Consider the following 24,074-nt stretch of genomic DNA (forward strand, 5'->3'; position numbering starts at 1 on the left):
AAAATATTGACGTTAGCAGAAAAAGAAAAACATAAAATTTTAATTTTACCTCTCATTTAATATCTTCATGTAATATTTTATCTCTTTATAAGTACCGAAATACACATAGAAATGTTAAATGAGAAGTAAAATTGAAAATTTATGCAAGTTTGTTTGCTAATTTCAGTATTTTTTGTTTAATTAAGAAATTGATAAAATTGATAAACGTAATCTGTATACACGTGACATATGTGCTGATTATTCACATACCCACTGTCTTGTAGCACCAATTTAACTTTTGATCCATCCTTCTTCATGTCTCTCAAATTTTGGATGCTGCACATATCTAACCCTAATAAAAATGAACAATCCAAGATCAAACTAATCACTCTTTCCCTTCCATTTCCTTTACCTTTACACACCAACATAAAAAAAAAAAACATTTACAATGCAGTAAGCTGGAAATTCTAACCCAAATCGAATTTGATCGAACCTAAATCAAATATATAACAAATGTAATACGCTTATGATTTAATTGATGTATGATTTAGAAAATGTATATCTCTTTTGTTCTGTAATTGATATGGTTTGATCAAATCCTGTCTTGGTTAAGAATTTTCCAGCAATCAGCTCACCTCCTCAGCAGCGCCAGCAGCCGGAGCATCACCGGACTCCGGTGGATCCGCCACAGACTGTCGGCAGGTGGGGCACGAGGAATGAGAAGCCAACCAAATGTCCACACACTTAACATGAAAACAATGGTGGCATTTAGGCAGCACCCTTATTTTCTCCCCATCCAAGAACTCACCAAGGCATATGGGGCAGTCTGTGAATGCCACCGGCCCTTCCCCGGAGCCATACACCACCACCGGAATCTGGCGGAGCGCCACCTTCTTTAGTCCCTTCCGGCTAAACCGCGGCCGCAGTTCTTCCGTGTCGACCGAGCTCATCCTCGCGGTGCACCGCAGAAAGCATCTTACTATGGAATTTATCCCAAGAACGCATATTAAAGCACATAACAAAGCTGCAAGGATGATCACCAAGTTGGTGTCGAAATTCCGGCTGTAGCCATTGTGGCTTCTGCCGCCGTTTCTTGGCGGCGGAGCATCCAGGAACAGGCGACGCGGCCGGTGGTACAAGTTCATCGAAGTTGGACGGCTTGAAATTAACAATCTTGAAGGTCCAAATAAAGGGTTTTACTCAAATTGTGAGCCTTTTCCGAACTTTGCGTACAGATTTCTTCCCCAATTCCTCTACATAGATGAAAATCGAAATCGGACAACAAAAGAAACCGAAAACAGAGAATTCATTTCTGTCTGATTATCACAACTCTGTGTCTTATTTCCCTCCCTGACTTTTCCTTCAATCTTGATTCTTGAAATGCTGTAAACACTGCTCTGTAAACCTTAAATTTCACAAAAAAATGAAACCCACAAAGAACATAAACATTCTTTTGGTTCTTACAACGTGGGCTTGCTACAAAGCTCTGTTTGGGGGGACAGGAAAAAGGGGGAGGAAAAAGAGAGAAACACTCAAACAGTTTCCGACCAGTCTACCTGAAATTATAAACTTGTACCAAACAGCATAAATAAACTTTCAAGAACACCAAAATCTTTAACCCCTCCAAACAAGCGAATCAAACATCATTAAAACCTCACCAAAAATGCTGCTACGACTCGAGGGCTACTTCTGTTTCGACAGCTTTTCTGCAATAACAGCGACCAGGAGCAGAATTTGGTTCAATGAGGGGTTTCAACTGAACATTGGTATTCTGAAGAGACAACCTTTGAAATCACTGTAAAGAAAGGAGGAAACCCCAAATAAAAGTGAGATTTTGATGTTAGTACACTTGGAAACTTTACAAACACAAGTAGCGATGGGAAAGGGATGTTTTCCTCCTGCGCAAAGGTTGTATTGAGGTGTAATTTATAAATGATATATATATATATATATATATATAAATACAAATGGTGGTGAAAATTTTATGCAATTACATAAAACTCGCTTGTGTTTTAAAAACTCAATAAAAATCCCATCTAATTTAAAAATAGGCAAAACATTTGTTTTAAAAACTCAACTCAATCGCATTTCTTCGTTAAATATGACTAATGACGTTAATTTTTTTATAAAATAACCATTATGTCCTTATTTAATATATATTATTCTTATTTTATTAACCGTTGTATTTGTATTAATTATACCAAAATCATCAGATCTAATCAATTACTTTTAGCCATTAAATTTAAATTTATGAAAAAAATCAATAGTTCATATCTTATTAATTAATAATATATATTACTAAAAAAAACAAATTTAAACCACCCACCCATCCCCTCCCCAATCACCCCCACCACCGGCAACCCCCGCCCTGCCTCCCCCCTTCCCCTTAGATGGGGGGCGATGGCGATGGGGAAAGAGGGAGACGGCGTAGCCGGGCAACGGCAGGGGCGATGACGATTTAAATCTATTCTTTTGGTCTTATAATTGATGGTAAGTTTAAACAAAATAACTAATCACATACACTTGCTCTGTGATTAGTTGGATTTGATCGAACTTGATTCGAGAAGAATTCTCTGATCCCATACCTGCATATGTTATGCATTTTTTTTTATAATTTAATTTAATTATATTTTTTAAAATTTTCAAAATAAACACATGTATTAGCATGACATGATATGAATATGCATGCATTACCAAATATGATGGAAGATTCCCACTATTTGTAAGTACCTTATATGTAAATTTATAATCTCAGGGACATACGGTAACCAAATTTCTATTATAAAAAAAAAAAAAAAAGAGAAAAGAAAAAGGGATGCTTGAGAATTAAGATCTCATTTAAAGGGTGTTTTGGTGAGTTTATAATTTTTTTAAAACATCTTATAAGATGTTTGAAAATTTATAATATGCTACAAAATATTTGATAAATTATTTATATAAAAAAAGTTTATAAGCTTTAAAAATATTTTACAAAATCGATTTTCAAATAAGTTTGGTCAAACACCCTCTTAGTTTTATGAGCTTACATGTTTGCGACGATGATCAGAATCGAAATTATTCAAACTTTTTAATTAAAAAAAAAAAAAGGATGCTTGAGAATTAAGAATATGGTTGAAAATTAAGATCCCACTTAATCACATAAATAAGTGCTTATTCTTGAGCACCAAATCCTTCTTCCACACTTCCACTCATGTGTGGGTTGTGATTGAAGCAATTCCTTTTGGTCTTTATTTTTCATTATGTCCCATCAAATCAAGATTAAGACTTGATTACTCATTTGCCCAATTAGTGATGGAATTGTGCATAAGAAGATGTATTTCAAACAAATTTGATTTCATGAGTTTCAAGTTTATTAAATGTGTGGGTATTTATATTATTTCATATGTGTTATTATAATTTATTTATTATTGTTAGTTATATTAATGTACTGATTGAATAAATATATTACTTTTATGTATCGAGATGAGTTATTGTAATTTATTTAACGTTATTAGCAAAAAAAAAATCCGTAAAGAATCACATAAAAGATAACTGCTACGGGTAAGATTGATTCCTCATAATTAAAAATATTATGGGGTCGAACATCACGAATGTGTATAGTTTACTTTTAATAGTATTGTCTTATTTTCTTGTTTCATTTGAATATATTATTTGATTTAAAAATATCACTACAGTAAATTAGTATTTGAATATAAATTTATTGAACGATAAATAATGAATCGAAATTTATCGGAAAATAACTTATATGGGTTTAACTTTATTTTTGGTCTAAGAGTTAATTTGTTTTGGACAGATAAAAAGAAATCATTTGCATTTGTTCACATAACTTCAAAAGCTATGGCTTTTGTGTGTGTGATTTTTTATCGACGTGAGAATTATGTTGTTGAATAATATTTAAGTATTTTTATAAGTAATTTATGATTTTTTTTAAATATAGCAATATTTTTAAAACAAATAATATATTATTTCAATATTCAGTGTGCAGTACAACAATATTTCTAAATCAGTCAACTATTTCAGGTTGGAACAAAGAAACAACATGCACCTACTACTATAGAAGTAAACTAAAATCTACAGGCGTAGAATTGGTACTCACGACCTTTTGATATTAATTTATGATTTCTTAAACTTACTTTAATTTGTAATTTTGAGCCAAAGGATGTTATTCAAGTATTTGATTAATAATAATAATAATAATAATAATAATAATAAATGATCTTTATCTTAAACTGTATTGGAGAAATTCTGGGGTCATAAAAATTAATACAGATAATCATGAAACCGTTGATTATGGTGAGATAATGTTTGGTCATTTTCACCGTGCGGATTGGATCCCACGAGGCTGCTGCTCATGACTTAGACAAAGAATAATAATCATATGACGAAACAAAAATCATCACTATTTTTGAGTTAATTACACATAATTTTTTTTAAAAAAATATTAGATAATATATATTTTTTAAAGAAAAGTTTAAAGATTATATTTACATCCCTTAAAAAATTTCATTGTTATGCCTGATTATTTTTATTAGGGGTTGGACGAAAAATACTGACATTATGCAAAAAGTTATGTAAATTTTCAATTTAACCCCTCGTTTAACATTCCTATATAATAATTTTGTACTTATAACAAAAAATATACTCTTATAAGTACAAAAATCTATATGAGAATGTCGAATAAAAGGTGAAATTAAAAATTTATGACTCGTCAAATATATATATATATATATATATAATATTTTTTTACGTCAATATTTTTTGTTCAAACTCTAATAGAAAAGATCAAGTGTCAATGAAAAATTTTAGAAGATGTAAGTGTAATTTCAAACCGTTTTCGTAAGAAACTATAATTTTAATTTTAGGGGATCTAAGTATAATTAATCTTTTTTTAATAAAAATGGTGATTATATAATTTACATCAACATCAATAAATGAATAAATATATCAATTTAATTAATAAATTCACATTAAGTGATCACACAAATACCATTTATTAATTTCTATCCAATAAATTCGCACGAAAGAGTTTATTATCAAATTAAAAAGAATATAATGTATTTTTCGTCGCGAGTTTAATATGAAATAATTCAAAAATAAAGTATTATTATCAAGATCTCATAAATAAGCTCAAGATCATATGTTTAAGTCTTATCAAATATATAGATATTTTGTTTTACTTAATGTGCATAATTTATTACAATAAATATTCATTTTACTTATTGTGGTTTAATGGAACGTGTATTTATTGATTGAATTGATTATTTATGAATTTATCAATATGGATGTAAATTATGTATTTACAGTTTCTTTCAATAGAAAAAATAAAATGTAAACTTATTTTCCAACTCCGTATTCATCAAAATTATACGGTCCTCCCTTGAAATTTGATGTAATTATATGTAGACGCTTGTGGTTTGGGAATTACATCTAGTATCCTTAAATGTTTGTTTTTTGATCTCATTAGTTGATCAAGATTTATTGAATTTATTGATATTAACAAGAACGTTAAATGAAAATCTATATTTATTCTGATCACTTGTTTGCAAGTCAAATAAATCTTTCATGACCAAAATAGCAAAAATATATCTCATCACATGCATTAGCATGTAAAAATTAATTTATACATGTGAAGACCGCGCATAATAGCTAATTCATTAAAAAATCAAATCAAAAGATACTTTCACTCACATACAATAATTTATGACAATACTACACTATTTCTATTGTGGCGTCAATAATACTTTAAGTTATTTTTTTTCATTAAATATGAAATGTTCATTGATACATTTTATTTTTTATATAATAATATACATATATATAAAAGAAAAAAGAAAACAACGTGCCCCGACCCAATTATTAAAAAAAGAAACAGTACGATTTAAGAGACTCGTGAAAATATATGTGGCTGATGATGGCGATTTCAATGCAATTTCCTACAGCTGTTCCATCTCAATGTGTGTCTTCTGGAATTTGATTTATCTTTTCTTTTTTTTTTTGACATGAAATTTTTTAATTTGCATTATATTTTTATCTTTTATTTTATTTAATATATAGTTCATTAATATTACAACAAACGAATGAAAGTCAGATGATGATATCAATATTGTCGTTAATTAACTATGTTTATCATAAGATTAGATTTTTTTTTCATTTTTCTCATAATAATGAGTTTATAGTTTTTGGTGACAATTATTAGAATATTATGTATAAAGTGGTCGCTAAAATAATTAGAATTTTGAAATTATTATTTAGTATTATATTTGTAATATTAGCGATAATTATCTTTACATTCATAGCTACATAAATAATTTATTTCTTTTGAAATTTTTTTGGTAATTATATATACACCTCAAAAAGCACAAATATATATAAATATACAAATTATTCTATTTTTTTATTGTTAGGGGATAATTATGCAAAAAATATTTTTTTATGTAAATAAACTGTAAATTACGGGGTATAAATTATACAATTATTCCTTAATATTATTTTCTGTTGTAGTCACAATCATCTATCTAAATTTTATACTAATGAGGATTGTGATTATTTGACACGTTTCAGTCCACGAGGAAGTCGAGGTTATAAGCTGTTGTTTGGACATGATTTGATTAAATTCAATGAATTTATATTTGTAGTGTAGGTAGTAAGTATCATTAGACTTTGACCTAAAACACTCTATCTATAATTGGGATATGATAGAACCAAATCAAAATCAGACTAGAATCTTCCTTAGCTCATAATCCAAGAGTTGGTTGTCTTCGACATTGTTATATGAATGTTTTTTTTTTTTTTTTTAATGTATTGAGTGATTTGGAATTATTGAATAAAATCAAAAATAAAAATAGACACATTTGTGATGGAAAGGAATGACAGTTTAAATATAGGGTAAATTACAATTACTTCCCATGAGGTTTGGTATAATTACGAATACTTTCTCATTATTTGAAAAATTACAAATACTTCCCTGATGTTTGATTAAATTATGTAATTCTTGAATACAAGTATGAAGTTGTCAACTTTGCCTTTATTGTATTTTTTTTTTTTTAAATTTAAAATTTATAAAAAAATCAAAGGGGATAGATGAAAAAATTTTGAAAATTATAAAAAAAATTATCCACTTAGTCATAAAAAAATAAATAAAATTATAATTTTTAATCCATAAGGGTGTTTTAGTTCACCATAAAAATGAATGAAAATTTAACGTATTGGGCTAGTTGTTAGACGATCGTTAAAATTATGGGGGTATTGATAATTTTTCAAACAACAAGGGGGTATTCGTGATTATGTCAAGTCTCAGGAAAATCGTTGTAATCTACCATTAAATATAATCATCAAATTTGGGATGAACTTTGAGAGCGACGGAAAAGAGCGTTTATAATTACTTCGAATTTTAAACAAAGAAACAAAATATTACTTCTAAAAGTAAATTAAGTACCTAAATCCACCAATTTCATAACTCAAGAGAAGGATTACTTGCTTCAAATTTTGAGATGGGATCAGGTTATGTTGTAATTTTACTATTGCTACTTGAAATCGAAAAACTATCTATAATAAAAATCCTTTACAAATTGTGTCAAATCTTGCTGCAGACAACCCTCCATCGCAAATATCTCACGATTTATTGATAGATATTTGCAATAAAAGATTTAATTATTTGTTTTGTAATATTTGACCCAATTCACTCCTTGTAGTAAATGAACATTAAAGAAGTAAGACAATCATGAAACCACATGACCACCTTAGTTTTTGAAAATGAAATGTATCCAAATATATCATGACTAAACTAACAATTTTAAGAAACATTTTGACCATCCAAAACTTATTATACTAAAATTAATACATTTACATCAAATTCAATGACCAAGCTAAACTATGCATGAATCCAGGTGGGTTCTTTGATTTTTTTTTTAATAATTTTTATTTCTGTGTTTTTAAAATATACCAACATATTTTTATTTATCTGCAGCACATTTCAATCACTACCCAACGTTCGTTCTTCAATATGCTTTTGAAGCCTCAATAATTCATATATAATTTTATGCAATCATTAAGAATTTACCTAAAAGCAACTTCAAACATTCTGATAAGTTTTCAATAAGAATTTTGTATTGCAAATTCATATTATATTTCATACTATACTTCGTATACGCATATGATCTATAAATTGAACAAAGGAATTTATAGACATCCTCATTATTTCGATATATTATCCACATATATATACATAATAAAGATGTTATTATCTCAAGATGAGTTCGAAAAATTTTCATGATTGCATTGCGTCCTCGTCAAGCGGGATCCCATGCATCATTCATACCCCACATCAAGAAATGATTGCACATCCAAAGTCCACCCCGGAATTCATTTTCAACCCCATTTCTGTCTGAGTAAAAACACACTTTTCCTCGTCAACTCGTCCCAAAAACAGTTACTCCCACTACTCTCACTCCTCCAACTGCAAGAAAATTAAAAAACAAGACTGCCCACCTTTTAACTACTAGTATAACTACGAGTCTTGGGAGCCATTCCACAGCACACACACAGTCACAAGAAATGCAAGATCCAAACTCCAAGCATTCGTTGAACCCCACGCCGTCGTTTCCTGCTGCAATGCGGCCGGCCCATCACCGGAGGGCCCACTCAGAGGTGAACTTCCGGCTGCCGGAGGACTTAGATCTGGTGTCGGACCCGTTTGACGCGCCGGCAGGGAGTTTCGAGGAGATGGGATCCGAGGATGATCTGTTTTCGACTTACATGGACATTGAGAAGCTCAACGGCGGCGCGGGAGGCGGAGGCGGATCTGGAATTGGTGACTCTGTTTTGGACAATGCGGGTGGGGGGAGTGGTGGGGCAGCGGTGGAGGAAGAGGAGAAAAGTGGTGGTGGTGTATCTAGGCCAAGGCATAGGCATAGTAATTCGGTGGATAGTTCGAGTTTGTTGTTCAATGAGAGTAGCATTGAAGCCAAGAAAGCTATGGCTCCTGATAAGCTTGCTGAGTTGTGGACTATTGATCCTAAGCGCGCCAAAAGGTATTTTTCTTGGCTAAAAAAATGAACTTTTTCTTTTTCTTTCTTGGTATTATTTGTATGTATGTTTAGACATTCTAGCTTTGCATTTTTGGATGTGAACGTGAGTGGTTTGCTTGTATTGAATTATGGGTTAAGAGTGGATCTTGCAATGGATCTTTGCGAATCTGAGATTGCCTTGTCAAGTTTTCTGATTGTTCTACTAATCTAATCTGTTATGGATAAGCACATTCTGACAGTGAGTTGGAAATTTTTTGATCTTGTACAAGAAATGAATGTTGGGATGTAAGATTGATTTCTAATGGAGCTAAGGTATCCTTAAGGTCGAGCTTGATTGATCTCTGGTACAATGACTTTAAAGCTTATGTTTTGCCCCCTGATTACTAGCATACTGTGTAGTGATTTGTCAAATATAGGAGAACAGGGGGGCTTCGGCATATGTTAGCCAGCTCTGCAAGTGTTGACCGGAGTTCTTGATTTGAGTTTTAATGTAAACATTGTGTTACGGGATGGTGTAGTATTTTATTGCAAGAGATTATAAACGAGATGATTGTCACATTCAGTTCACTCTTAATGTGGTTAGACTGGATGGATGGCGAAAATTTTAATAGTATATGGGCTTTATTGATAACTCAAGACAATGAACTTCTTGAGCTGCTATTTTGTCATGCATCGGTATTTGTTTGATCACTCAACTATTCATTTTTGTAAATATTGTATATTCTTGCTTCTATTTCTAAATACCAGAAGAAAGAAGCCTCATTTTCCTGCATGATGATCTGACAATTTCTGCTTTTGTTAGGACTTTGATGTGGTAAAATACATTGATGAATATGTTGCTTGAATGGCATAATATTTCTCTGTGACAGTTGATGACTTAACAAAACAGTCTCATCTAATGTGAAATAGGATTAAGCAACATTTGATGACCTATGCATGCATTCTTTTATGAACTCAAATACAATGTATTACGTTTGATCATGCAAACCAATTGTACTTTACATCCTTGTGTGGTTTGGTGCTTCATCTCTGTATTGCTATTAATTTCTGGCGTATTTGCAATTAGATGAGATGAAACTCGCATATACAGTTTTATATATGCCTGATCAGTTGAACATGTTCTATCTTTTTATGCCATTGTACTTTATTTTCCTTTCATCAACTGATGCATTCATAATACTGTACAGGATCTTGGCAAATCGGCAATCTGCTGCTCGATCAAAAGAAAGAAAGGCCCGCTACATATCTGAACTGGAGAGAAAAGTTCAGACCCTCCAAACTGAAGCAACAACTCTCTCTGCACAACTGACACTGTTCCAGGTATATCCCCTGAAATTGCTCCTTCACTGGATTTTCACTTACGTCATGATCAAGTTTGTGTGGTTAAGAATATCTCACCTAAAAACATGGCCCTTGACCAATTAGTTTCTTATCTCAAATCCAACCATGAGATATTTCACTTTTGTTGGATATAATTAAGTTTTTCCCTCTTTGATTTGGTTAGAGTGGCATATGGTTAGAAAGAAGGGGGACCACATCCCTAGATTCTGGCTGCATATTTTTGTTCCCGAGTCTATTATCATATACTCTGTAATATTATCATCAGATGAATTAAGTGTTGCCGAATGCTAGAAAGCTAAAAGAGCAGGAACATGTGCACAAAAGTCATCGTCCTTCCTAGAGAGCTTGGTGATGTTAAGAAAGGTATCTCCAAACTTTAGATCTTCTTGGCCGATATGAGGAGGTACTCTAAGCGGTCAGAACATGCTCATCTAAGCCCTTGTCCTTCCCAGCACCTCGCACTGCTAGAAAAACTTATTGTCTATACTGCCTTCATTAAATCAATCACCCCTCATTACTGTAAGATCCCGCCCAGCAGAACAAAGAGTCCTCTCAGCATTACCTAACGGCTGGTTGACAACTGAGTGTCATGCAACTAACAGATCTTTTATGTGATTGTATGATTGTCAGAATGCCTGTCACCAACTTAAACCGTGTCCCTAAATCAGGTTTAGATTTGATTATAGATTGTTCAGTTTCAGCATTTCATTCAAAACATTTGTTTGATGATGTCATTTTTTCTTGAATATTGTCTTTTTCAGAGAGACACTACAGGGCTGAGTAATGAAAATACAGAGCTTAAGCTTCGGCTACAAGCCATGGAACAGCAAGCTCAGTTACGCGATGGTAAGTATGTTGTCCATGAGAATTCAAATTGTTAACTTTGGCTAATCAGTCCGATCAGGAATGATTTCCCATGTATCCCAAAGACATGCTATCTGCACAATGACCTTCCTAGCTACTTTTACTGTATCTCATCAACTTTTGCCAAAGTGGAGCAAGATACTCTTAGTACGGCAAAAATATGTATTTTACTGATAAGCTTTTCTGAATATGCATTGACAATCCTTCTGAAATTACCATGGCCATTGTATTACGACTTCTTAAGATTGTGTCCAGCACACATGACTAAATAGAGAATTTTAGATGGAATTCTTTGTGATGTCTATGAACTACTTTAAGTTTGGGATACAGAGAGTACGGAGTAAAAGACGGCTGATTCACTAACCTTCCATGTCCTCCGAGCCATCTCCACCATGCATTCTTTGTTCTCTTTTATGATTTCTTTATTTCATTAACTTATGGAATTTTGCAATACAAATTTGCAGCACTTAATGAAGCATTGAAGCAGGAAGTAGAAAGACTCAGAATTGCAACCGGAGAAATATCAGCCACTACCGACACATTCAATTTGGCAATGCAACACGTTCCCTACAACCAGTCTGCTTTCTTTTCCCCTCAGCCACAACCTGGCCCAAACGATTCCCAGAACGTACAGATGCAGCAGTTTCACACACTCCCAGCCGGCATGTCGAGTCATCAGCACCCTATGCTTTCTGCAACTCCCCTGCAGGGCCTTTCCGACTCGTTGCACCAGGACCCTCTTGGACGGTTTCAAGGCCTTGGCATCAGCAGTCGTAGCTCTCATCTTGTGAAGTCTGAAGGTCCTTCCATTTCGGCTAGTGAAAGCAGCAGTACATTCTGATTCAGGTCGTTTTTTTCTGATTTGTTCATCACCCCAAGCCTATTTATTTACTTGTTCATAGACTGACACCATTTTTAACATCACAATCATCAGTAATCCACATTTTTTCATTTTTTTCTATTTAACTGGGGGGTTATTAGATTTCGCTAGTGTTGTAGGTTCCTCGGTTCTCGTTGTTCGTTGTGTCGGCGGTTGATTATCTCTTCATTTCATTTCATTTTTTCTCTTCCTTCTCAAGTTATTCATTCAACTGAGAAATTGTGTCTTGTGTGATGGTCGTAGTGCTTTTAGCTGCTTCACTTCTTGTGTGAAGCTTCTCATCTACTGACCGAGGGGGGACTCGGTCTACTAATCTCTGTCAGTCAAGTGTAATAAGACTTGCACATTGTTTGTCCTTAATTAACTCGAACGTTTTATGTTGTACATCTTAGTAACTTTAATGCTATCTTGCTAGACATCTAAATAGTTACTTCATTTGCATTCGTGATATATATCAGTTCGGACCAGTTTCTCTGTCGCTCGTTGGACGTTATGGAGTTTGTTGTCTGCTAATCAATATGCCTTTTTGCAGAAGTGTTTGATGCCTTTATGAGTGTAAAAAAGCAGAATACGTAGCTTTCTTTCGGTATTGGCACGTAAATTTTCAGATTTTTGTAAGAACCCTGCTGCTTGGAGGGTTCTTACAGGTAACTGTAGGAGTAAAATGTCATTCTGAACTATAGTTGTGATGCTCAAACCATTACAACCTGTGACTGAGTTAGAACAAACAGCAGAACTGTATATATCCCTATAACAACTAATCAGAAAACTTGCCTGGATTTGAATTATTGAAGTTTGCGAGAAAAAAGAAGTGACAAATTTTCGATGTGGGCTTATGATTTATCAAGAAAAGCTCCCTACCGACAAATCATGACTGACGGGTGTTTGCAAATGTTGCTTATTTCAAATGTTGAAAATAAGCGCTTATCAAAGTATTTTTGAAAATAAGTTGATTATAGCTTTTTTATTTTATAGCTTCTACTTTTGAATTGCGTAAATTAAGTTTATTTTCGAAGTTGTAGGTAGCTCTCTACTAATTTCTGTAGTTTATGGCTAAAGTTGTAAATATTATGTTTTTATTTTCATTTTTAACTTTTGTTTTCAACCATTCCGAACTATTATTGTTACTTAATCTACAACTTTTTGCTTTTACAACTTATTCTCATAAGGAAAAGGTTAATGCTCAGACCCCTTTTAAAAATATAAAATTAAACTTTTGTCCATAGAAGTTTTGAAATTACATTTACACCTTCTTCGAAAATTCTCTATTTACATCTGACCTCCTATTGTTAGGGTTTGGATGAAAAATGGATATTAGCAAAAAGAATTATATAAACTTTTAATTTTGTCCCTTATTTAAAATTTATGAGGTGTAGAAAATTTATGTAATTTTTGTTGTTAATGTCATTATTTTTCGTTTAAATCTAACGAAACGAAATTGAGTGTAAATATTGATTTTTGAAGCGGGTGAACGTGTAATTTTTAAAACTTTTTTTTAGAAAAGATTGTAATTGTATATTTTTAAAGGAGTTTGAATGTAATTAACTCTGAAAAAACAGAAGTTGATGCAAACACTTTGCAATATTCTCGTTATGACAAGGCTTGCAAGCCTGCACCTTGATCTCACATTGAATTTGTTTCTTGTTGATGGGCAAAGATGCACATAAGACTGTAAATATTTGAGTAATATCCAACTAATTATTGTTCAAACTTGATATGAATTTCGTATAGAGTTTGAAATTATACAACTTACATGAATTTTAATTTGATCGAGCAAGAGTCAAGTTCGAATATATTTTTACGAATATCTTATCGTCTTCTAGTTAGTCAAATTGCCCTCTAGTTGGCCCACGTTTTGTTGAACTAGAAAAGACATTCGAGCTTTATTTTCTGTTATAAAAAAATCGAGTTCAAATTAATTTTTTTGCAGTTAATTTAGAGTCGAGTATAAAAAACTTTATTTTTATTCTTTTAGCAATGTATGTGTGAGGGGAAATTTAATCTAGATAGAATTAAGATAATTTGAGTCAATTAAATGGTAAGTATACTTACATACAGTTCAGAGAGAGTGATCAAATAAATATAATTAGATTAATTCACGGAACTAGGAACACCGTTGGTTCCTATTAGAGGTGAGGTCTATTGCAGATGGATGTGAATTTAGAGCGTTTATAGATCGTTACGAAATGATCTTTTTAAGCTAGACAAAGACTTTCGATTTCTTACACTAAAAATCATTTATTCATCCGGCCCTATAACACTGAAATTTTTTAATACATAATTAACTGAAAAAATTACAATTTATTACACCTCTCTTCTTATATTTTCATCTCCTATTTAGTGCTCCATTGCAACTTGCATAACTAACAACATATATATATATATATATATATATGAGTTGTACACAAAAAACATCATATGACTATTGTTTCTTGTTGAATGTAAGACCAACATCCTCAGTTACTCCCAAGCAACAAGACGTATACTTGCATGTATTTGTGTAGTCTAGGATTGGGACTAGGGGTTGTTTGGAGGCCCAAGAATTAACTTCCCTTGTTAGTTATCCAAGGGCCAATGGGTGGCCTACCACCACCCCCCAAATTATTGCACATGCCCAACACAGGTGAATGTGAGTTTAATAGCAACCCCCCAATTCAAACTCATGTGGGGTATTCTTTTTCCCTTTTATTATTATTTTTTTATAAAAATAATAATTAAATCATAATTTTAATTTATCGTCAATATTTTAACATATCCCTTAAATAATTTTTAAATTAAAACGTGGATGAAATAATAAGTACTGACAATTTGACATAAGCCTTTGTATGGATAAATGGATTTAGATTCAAACGAGAAATTTAGAGAAATAATTTCAAATGACTCCATATTAACAGATCTGAAATCTATCACAATGTTTCAAAATCGTGGGATTTATTATATGAATTTGAAATTCTTAATTCCAAATATATTAATTCAAACACAATATAAAGTAAGACCAATACTCATACGTTTAATAAAATTTGAATTCATAACCTTATATTTGTTCGTGAAACCTGATACCAGCAGGTGGGATTTTTGATATGGCTGGTAAAAGGGCCCATTCTTGAAAGTGTTCATGTTTGGACCTCTTGTGAGTATATAGTAGTTATTAGGGGTCCATGTAATAAAAATGCAACTACTTTTTGTCTTGAAGACAAGTGGGAATATTGGACAAACCCTTCTCTACATCACTACCCTTTGGTCCCCAAACAACAACATTTGGATAAAATCAACATGCCACTTTGTGGATGTCAATTGAGGTGGTATTCATGTTGTGTCTATTCAAGAAATTTTGGATCACAATAAATTTTTGTGATCCCATATTTCAACTTACATAAATCTTTGAAAAAATTGGTGGTGTGAGGAGGTTCATTCATAATATATATATATGTTGGTAGATATATATATACATATAGATACACACAAGTATATATAATATGTACACATATGACGTCTCTAATTTCTTATTCATGAAATATGAAAATAAGTTTAAATTGAACAATATATCGGTTCAATCAATATATTAATATAATAAAAAACTACAAAATATATCCCAATAAACTTACATAAACTGATATAAATACCTACATATTCGATGAAACTCGACATGTAATTTCAAACTTATTCATAGAATCTATTACTTAACATTAGACTATCACATTATTGGTTGAACCAATAAGTTGAATTTGTAGTTCTAACTATAACTTGTGAGGATCATGCTTGATAAGTTAGGATTTTATCAAATTGTTGCTTTAGTGTGTTGTACATAATAGATGCATGATAGATACACAAACAAATCGGAACAAAAACAAAAAATATATCTATAGGGTTAATTACACTTAAACCTCTTCTAAAAATATGATATTGTACCTCCCCCCCCCAAAAAAAAAAATTCAAAGTTACACTTAAACCCCCTCCAAAAATCCGCTATTTACACCTAACTCCCTTTCGTTATGGTTTACACAAGAACTGTTGACGTTAGCAAAAATAATTATGTAAATTTATAATTTTTACTCCACATTGAATATTTTCATGTAATAATTTTGTACTTAGAAAGGAAAAAAATATAATGATGTTAACCTCACTCTGTATATATATATATTATATTTATTCCTTTATAGGCATAAAAATATAGATGAGAACGTTAAGTTCACTCCATATATAAGTATTTTTTATCCAAATCCTAACAGAAGGGGACCGGGTGTAACTGAAAATTTTTCAAAAGGAATATAAGTATAATTTTAAAATTATTTTAAAAATATATATATAATTTTATATTTTTTAAAAAGGGCCTAAATGTAATTAACCCCATAACAATATATGTAAATGAATAGATTATGATCAACATGAAAAGGCAAGTAAATCCATACTTCATCTCCAAAATATTTGTCCCCTAAAGAAGACAAGTCTGAAGATATGATGACAGAATAATATAATGTATGCATACTTATTGTAAATACACACACATGTGTGTGTATCATTCTCAATACCTCGAAAATCTATAATCCAAATAATTATTTAGACCCGTACCAAATACGATTCACTTTTCACATATATTTGATCCACATGCCACTTAAAATGTCAGTGAATTATATAATAAAAACAGAAAGAAAAATCTTTATATATTTTATATGTCCGTAAAGTTACCAACTTTGGACAGAGTTGGTCCTAACCGTTATATCTCCGTCAAAAATAATGGAATTGCACACGTCATTAGGAAAAAAATTACTATTCTCTACACTTTTAAAGGCTATGGATTAAAAATCATGATTAATAACTATTATTAATTATGGTTAAATAAAATTTATTTAAAAATATAGTTTTTCTATCATGAAAAAATAAAAATCTTGACCAACAACCGATGCATGGTCGTGGTCAATAACTATTTGGTATAGCTATTTATTTTTAATCATGTCAATTAACCACGATTAAATCATGGATGTGAAAAATGGGGAAATAGGACGGACTTTGGCCCCAAACTTATTGCTAATAGTATATAACTAAGTTTGTCCATTTTACCCCATTTTTGGGCTCTAAAATCCGACCCATTTTTTTCTTTTTACATTTGGGTGCGTTTTCAATGCGCATTTCCATTAGTTTTGACGAAAACAGAATTACTAATACCAACTGACAATTCTATTAAAAAGTAACGATTTAGGAATCAAATCTGTAACTCATAAAATGAAAATAACCAAAATCATTGTATTGATTGACGAACACAAAAAAAAAAAAAAAAAAATCTCATGTTTCGAGTCGTATCGCTTTCTAAAACTTTTGAAAGATATATTACTGTCCTCTATACCATACTGTACTCGTATTCTCTATTCGTACTTACATCATAGATGAAAATACGTACTCACACATATTTATACACACACATTATGCGTGGAACAGATTATGATAATGAATGTAGGAAAATAACAAATTATGATAATGATATAAGACTAAAAATTGGGCCACATTTTACGGGACTTGCATGTGCCCCTAACATGGTAGGTCCCTTAATCAAAATCTCATAGTACGTAATTTTCAACCACTCTTTATTTATTTTTTCTACCTGTATCATTATATATATATATTTATATCAAGCAATTATTATATAATTAATAAGAATTAAACACTTACTTAATTGGAACAATGACAATGAAATTGTACTTTACTTTAATTTTTTATAAGTTAAAGTGATAATTTTGTTTATGATTGTATAATTAATATATACACAATCGCCACGTGTAAACAACGAAACTTCGTGATGGGTTTTTACTAATTAAATTATAGACGAACGTACTTTTCAAAAAACATCATTTTTAAGTTGAAAGCAGTGGAATTTAGTGAAAATAAATTTGGAATTAATATTATGATTAATTAGGCCTCTTAATTAAGTTGATTTAGCAAACTCGTGACTGATGATGACAACATTTTTATAATATTGTCAATGTTTGTAAGCTTATCTTATTTTTGTTTTTATCATTTGAGGACAACCGACTAACACTTTCTTAGGTATCTATCACCAAATTAAATTTCTGTGCCTCAACTATATTGTTCTCGGATATGGCGTCCAACGATGCTGCGGCTTATGATTCAATTGGTGTTATATTGTTAAATATTATTATTTGATTTAATTTTGTACGAGTCTCGTGATTTTATCCTAAAAATGTGTCTCTATAATAGAGAATGTCATGAGGCTTATAAGTTGTTCAAACTCATCTTTTGCAATTGATGTGAAATGTTTGCCTAATTATCAGCTAGTCTGATAGTTATATATGCATTCTCGTGTGTATATATTAAGAGTCTATATCCTCTTCGCAATAAAAATATTGTAGATTCGACTTGAGACTATTTTAGCAATTGTTGGTGTCTATATATTTATATAATTTAAAATTATAAATGTATGTAATTAACTTTTAATATCTGAATATATTAAATAATACAAGAAAAAAACCCACATTCGTCAAGAAAATGTACATATCTTGATAAATTAAGATCGATTGAATTCCATTTCAGTCCTGTATGGTGGGCATTGACCTCAAACGAATCTCAAAACTCTTTTTTTTTTTATAGAGAAAAAAAAAATATATGATATATTAGGAACAATTGAATTTTATTTCAGTCATAAAATATTAACAATAAATTAAACATAATTAAATAATCATAATTATATAATTCTGATAGACTTATACCCAAAGCTTAGTATTATTAAAATTTTAGTACTTTAATTTAATTTTAATAATTTGATTGGCAATTTCAATGGCATTGAATTGAAGGAACAAGTTGACACATGGTACCCCACAAGTTATGGCTCTAAAATCTCAGATGCTCATCGTTTTACACAATTCCTGCCCCAGATTGACCTCCCTGCACCCAATCTTTGACTCAATTTTCCTACATTATTCTTCTAACATAAATTTTGAGTTCGAGTCTCATCTAATACGTGGGTATTTATTTATTTTATTTTATATCAGTTATTAAATAATTATAATTTATTACAGTTCTTTAATTATATTAATATATTAATTAAATCGATATATATTTTTTTACTATTCTTCATACTAATTGAATTGATATATTCTTTAAAAAAAATAAAAATTTCATGTTTTACTCAAATTAATTAATTCTTACATAAATTTTGAGTAAGAAATAAGCAAAAATTAAATAGCATTGCCATTAATAGATTATTATATATTTATATATATGTAATTTATACTCCGACTAAGTTGTCGATCGATCTAACTAGTCGAAAAATAATAGATTTTTTTTTTCTTTTTTGATGATTTAGAGAACTCGGAATTCTAAAATCATGATTGTGGGGTTTATGTTACGGTCTCATCAAAATGAAGGGATGTGATCTTTCGAAACTGGAAATTTCGGACCTGATGATGATCAAGAACGACCATGTTTTCCAGATGTCTAGAAATTGGAAAGATTGTATAATTTTTTGATTTATAGTTAAATAATCTTAATTTACATCCTTGAATAATAAAATTAATTTTGTGATGGCAACTTGACTTTTGCATCTCAGTTAGTTAATGACTATATATAGCGCGAGTAAATTACAACAATATTTTTTAAAATCTATTATAATTATACATATTATTTTGTTGTTTGAAGAAAATTATAAATGTATTTTTAAAATTAACGCCCGTCAGATAAATACATCATACAATAGATTGTTATTGTGGGCTATTTATTAAACGATGTTAATACAGAATATATTTATAATTTTTCAAATAATAAAAGTAATGATAATTATGATAAATTTTAAAAAAGACTGTTGTAATTTAATATATTTATATATATATATGTATATATATATATATATTTCTGGGTTGAAGTAGTATTAAAAGTTACAACTCCCTAGACTCAAATGCTGCCAATATTCCAAGTTTTCCACATACCAATTAGGCGCAATTTCAGGCAAATTAACCCAAAAAAATAAACAAATGATAAGGGCATCATCGAATAAAATTAAATAATTTTTTTATTGGAAAAGAAAATGTTCAGATTCATTTTTACAGCGTTTTTTTTTTAAAAAAAAGATAGAGAGAGAAACGGAGATAATTTTACGAAAAAATAGATTATTTTCTATATTGAAAATGATAGCAAATCAATACTGTCCACCGTGATCCAACAAAGCCATTACCAAAATTTTAAGTTTTAATAATAGTTAATCAACATCTATCACGATTTATAAAAAAAGAATAAATAACTTACATTTGACATTGTTTTAAATATGGCGAAAATACTTGCTTTGATTTTTAGTTATAATTAATAATTTGGCATCTTTTACAGAAATAAAAACTAGTAATTATTGCACAATCATAGTATTCACAATGGTATATTACTTTTAATCGTTATAATCAACTATATAACAAAAAAAATGTATATATATATATATATATAGATATATAGAATCAAGAAAAGGAGGAATTAAAGAGTTGATGTGAGAAATGCATGTGGTGGTAGGGCCAATGAGACCAGCAGTTGGTAGTTCAAGTTGTAAACAAATGCATGTGCATCTCTCTCTCTCTCTCTCTCTCTCTCACCTAAATACCTATGCATATTTCGATTCACTTCTTCTGTGGCAGTGGCTCTCACCCCTAACTTGTCACTTTCTACCATTATTTCTCTCTGTAAACACACTCCCCTCTATATAAATATGCCCCTTTCCCTCCACATTTTGTACTAAGCTCTCAACCCCCCACCCCTCACCATCCCTTCTCATCTCCCACTCCATTTTTCCTAATTACTACATTGCATTTTAGTTTCTGCCTCTCTTTTTCAATGGATGCTTCCATGAGCTCTCTTGTATTGTTCTTGTTGTTGGGCTTATGCTTGTGCTTGCCCGGAGCCTACGGTGATTACGGGGGATGGGATAGCGCTCACGCCACCTTTTATGGTGGTGGGGATGCATCCGGCACAATGGGTACGTTAAATCTTTGAGAACCAAGTCGTTTTTATGTGCATGAGTTGTTGTATGTTTCCTTGGTTTCAGAATCGAAGTTCTTGTATGTGTATTGTGTGTGTATGTATATTTTGGGACGTTCTTAGATATATATTCAACTAAAAAGTAAAATTTTATTTTTAATTCTGTAATTTTAGGTCGTTATCATTTTTGGTCCTATAATTTACTCCATTTATACATTTAATTTTTTTTTATGAATTTAATTTTAAATATCTCATAATTGATCTTTTTTTTTTTTTGACAAATTTAATCTTACATTAACATGGTATATGTTAGTTAGTACATGTATAGAAGTTTAACATACATACTCTGACCTTTCAGCATTGTCTAACGACCACTTCTTCTGATAGGCCCACACATCTACTTTAGTTGCTGAATATTTGTTACCTACTACAAGTTAGCAATGTGGATTTAAGTCCGACTAAATTATTTAATTTTAAATTTTATTTAATACATACACGCCATGTGTATAATTTTTTTTGTTAAATAAAATAAAGTGCGTAATTTTTGTATATATAACTTGTGTATATTAGATATAATAGAAGATAGAATAGGATTTAAAATAGAAAATTTACTTCAAATTTCAGGATGGGAGTCTAACAAGCGACACATTTTTCCTACTGTAGGTGGTGCTTGTGGGTACGGTAATTTGTACAGCCAAGGATACGGTACAAACACAGCAGCACTAAGCACTGCTCTTTTCAACAATGGATTGACCTGTGGGGCGTGCTACGAGCTGACGTGCTCGGGCGAGCCGAGATGGTGCTTGCCGGGCACCATCACGGTCACCGCCACCAATTTCTGCCCTCCCAACCCCTCTCTGCCTAACGACAACGGTGGGTGGTGCAATCCGCCCCGCCAACACTTCGACTTGGCCGAGCCTGCTTACTTGCAAATTGCCCAGTACAAAGCAGGAATTGTTCCGGTCTCTTTCCGAAGGTAACATCAATTGTGTCTTTTTCTTCACATAATACACCTATTATTTTCAGTAGTAGTGATGGTAATAGATCAAACTTGGAGGAGAATTTATAAAATTTGAATATAATATTATTAACAAAAATATTTTTGTAAAAAAAGCATTTATACGGATAAACTTTTCACAAGAATTGTCTGTTGAGAAGACAGTCCAACAATTTGAACACAAAACTTCTCCCTGTTCTTGCTAATACAATACATGATTTTCTATGGTAGGGTGCCCTGCCAGAAAAAGGGGGGAATAAGGTTCACAATCAATGGCCACTCCTACTTCAACCTAGTCTTGGTTACCAATGTGGGCGGTGCAGGGGACATTCGTTCCGTGTCGATCAAGGGATCCAACACTGGATGGCAACCCATGTCGAGAAATTGGGGTCAAAACTGGCAGAGCAATTCCTACCTCAACGGTCAAAGCTTGTCATTTCAAGTCACCACCAGCGATGGTAGAATCATTACTAGCTATGACGTTGCGTCCACTGGTTGGCAGTTCGGACAAACATTTGAAGGGGGGCAATTCTAGTTGCATTAAGTAATAAAAGCTAGAGAAATTATTTCAAAAGCTTTTTTTTTTTTTTCTTTTAAAACTTATTATAAGAGGACAAAAAGGATCGAATTGAATTGTATATGGCATAAAGGGTGAGTAGGAGTGGAAGAGGCTCCGAGAGCTGTGGTGGCAGGATTGCGCCCGCTTAGGCCTAATATATGTGTGTAGTGAAGTTATAGCGATCGATTTTCTCTCTTTTTTTTAAAGGAGATATTCAAATGGTGGGTGAAAATTACGGAATGTATCCACCAAAACTATCATGTATAAGTTTGTAGGTTTGATCCCTAACTCAGTACAAATGTTGAGTTGGGGCTACTTAATATGATTGAATACGCTTTTATGGGGCATTAATTTTGATGGGCTTTTGCTTTTATTGCATTAAAGTCTAGAGAAAATTCAACGTTCTCTCTATATTTATAATGATTATAAATAATTTTTTTATTATTTAAAAAAATATACATATTTTGTAAATTAATGATTGTCTAATAATATTTTTTTTTGTTACACTCCAATTTAAACCATCATTAATTTTAAGAAATATTTTGTTTCTATACACAGTTTTTGTTTAGTTGGGAAGTGACAATCAAACTATCTTGTGACAAGTATAAATTGATTGATTGATAGTTGGTCAGATTAATAATGTCATAACTAGATATTTATTGCGTACCATAGCCCATGACTATTATTTGCAGCCATTGATTTAGCAGGAATGGAATTGAACGCAAAAGTATATAATTGTGAGAATTAATTGCTTAAAAAAAATCAAAATATTTGGATCATGTAAGAAATTTAAATTGAAAAAAAATAAATGTAATGAAGAAATGTGTGGTATACTATAACAAATTAATGTTAATTATATTTATGAAAAATTCTTACACGGATCAAATTTAATCGAACAACCAATTACAAATATTACACTTTGATCTTGTTCAAATTCAGTGACCCCGAAGGTTGACTTCTCGGATAATTTCTAACTCCACCAAGATCGAGTATTGGGTTCCTTAGAATAAAATAAGAACGTAAGCTCGTCGGGTACATTCCCGACAATGACCCTCCAACGCTCAAGTTAGTGTGATCGAGGTAAAAATGTGCGATTAGATGTTGTAAATCGAAAAGTCTCAGCATCAGTTACCTCAATATATAGTGCCTTGAGGTATTTATAGGACCAGATGTTTACTGTTGTATGGGCCACATGTTGCCATCCAGTGAACTGTCACTCTGGATTTGATAGCTATTATGTCAGGGTCTTCTCGCGATATCCGGATCCGGGTTTCGGATCGCCCGAACCGTCTTTTCCCGACGCCCGGGTTAAATACAGCGTAAATGACTGAATTGCCCTTCATTAAGGATAGTTTAGGCATTTTGCACATAAAATGGGTTTTACTCATCAAACTTACTATATGATTATCTCAAATTTAATCAAATTGAGTCCGAACTAGAATTTTCAGTTATTAAAACTCCTAA

The 24,074-nt window shown here is 31.5% G+C and overlaps 3 protein-coding genes across 3 annotated transcripts; 2 read left to right on the plus strand and 1 right to left on the minus strand.

The window, feature by feature from the left end:
• Positions 1 to 355: 355 nt before the first annotated feature.
• Positions 356 to 1,896, minus strand: LOC105160968 (RING-H2 finger protein ATL74). Its single transcript, XM_011078514.3, has one exon. The coding sequence runs from the start codon at positions 1,122 to 1,124 to the stop codon at positions 606 to 608; it is 519 nt and encodes a 172-aa protein (XP_011076816.2). The 5' UTR covers positions 1,125 to 1,896; the 3' UTR covers positions 356 to 605.
• Positions 1,897 to 8,368: 6,472 nt separating this feature from the next.
• LOC105160797 (transcription factor RF2b) lies at positions 8,369 to 12,514 on the plus strand. Its single transcript, XM_011078285.3, has 4 exons — positions 8,369 to 9,008; positions 10,193 to 10,325; positions 11,108 to 11,192; positions 11,675 to 12,514. The coding sequence occupies exons 1-4, from the start codon at positions 8,533 to 8,535 to the stop codon at positions 12,049 to 12,051; spliced, it is 1,071 nt and encodes a 356-aa protein (XP_011076587.1). The 5' UTR covers positions 8,369 to 8,532; the 3' UTR covers positions 12,052 to 12,514.
• Positions 12,515 to 20,803: 8,289 nt separating this feature from the next.
• LOC105160798 (expansin-A4) lies at positions 20,804 to 22,961 on the plus strand. Its single transcript, XM_011078287.3, has 3 exons — positions 20,804 to 21,052; positions 21,718 to 22,030; positions 22,283 to 22,961. Exons 1-3 carry the CDS (start codon positions 20,911 to 20,913, stop codon positions 22,584 to 22,586), a joined length of 759 nt encoding a protein of 252 aa, XP_011076589.1. The 5' UTR covers positions 20,804 to 20,910; the 3' UTR covers positions 22,587 to 22,961.
• Positions 22,962 to 24,074: the final 1,113 nt, after the last annotated feature.

Source organism: Sesamum indicum, linkage group LG4 (genome assembly GCF_026168435.1).
Source record: "Sesamum indicum cultivar Baizhima isolate 11 linkage group LG4, ASM2616843v1, whole genome shotgun sequence".
Classification (NCBI taxonomy): Eukaryota; Viridiplantae; Streptophyta; class Magnoliopsida; order Lamiales; family Pedaliaceae; genus Sesamum; species Sesamum indicum.

Coding starts and splice junctions, on each gene's coding strand:
- LOC105160968 (XM_011078514.3), bottom strand. CDS start 1,124: ATGAACTTGTACCACCGGCCGCGTCGCCTGTTCCTGGATGCTCCGCCG.
- LOC105160797 (XM_011078285.3), top strand. CDS start 8,533: ATGCAAGATCCAAACTCCAAGCATTCGTTGAACCCCACGCCGTCGTTT. Junction 10,326..11,107: donor CACAACTGACACTGTTCCAG/GTATATCCCCTG, acceptor TGTCTTTTTCAG/AGAGACACTACAGGGCTGAG. Junction 11,193..11,674: donor GCAAGCTCAGTTACGCGATG/GTAAGTATGTTG, acceptor ACAAATTTGCAG/CACTTAATGAAGCATTGAAG.
- LOC105160798 (XM_011078287.3), top strand. CDS start 20,911: ATGGATGCTTCCATGAGCTCTCTTGTATTGTTCTTGTTGTTGGGCTTA. Junction 21,053..21,717: donor GGATGCATCCGGCACAATGG/GTACGTTAAATC, acceptor TTCCTACTGTAG/GTGGTGCTTGTGGGTACGGT. Junction 22,031..22,282: donor GTTCCGGTCTCTTTCCGAAG/GTAACATCAATT, acceptor TTTCTATGGTAG/GGTGCCCTGCCAGAAAAAGG.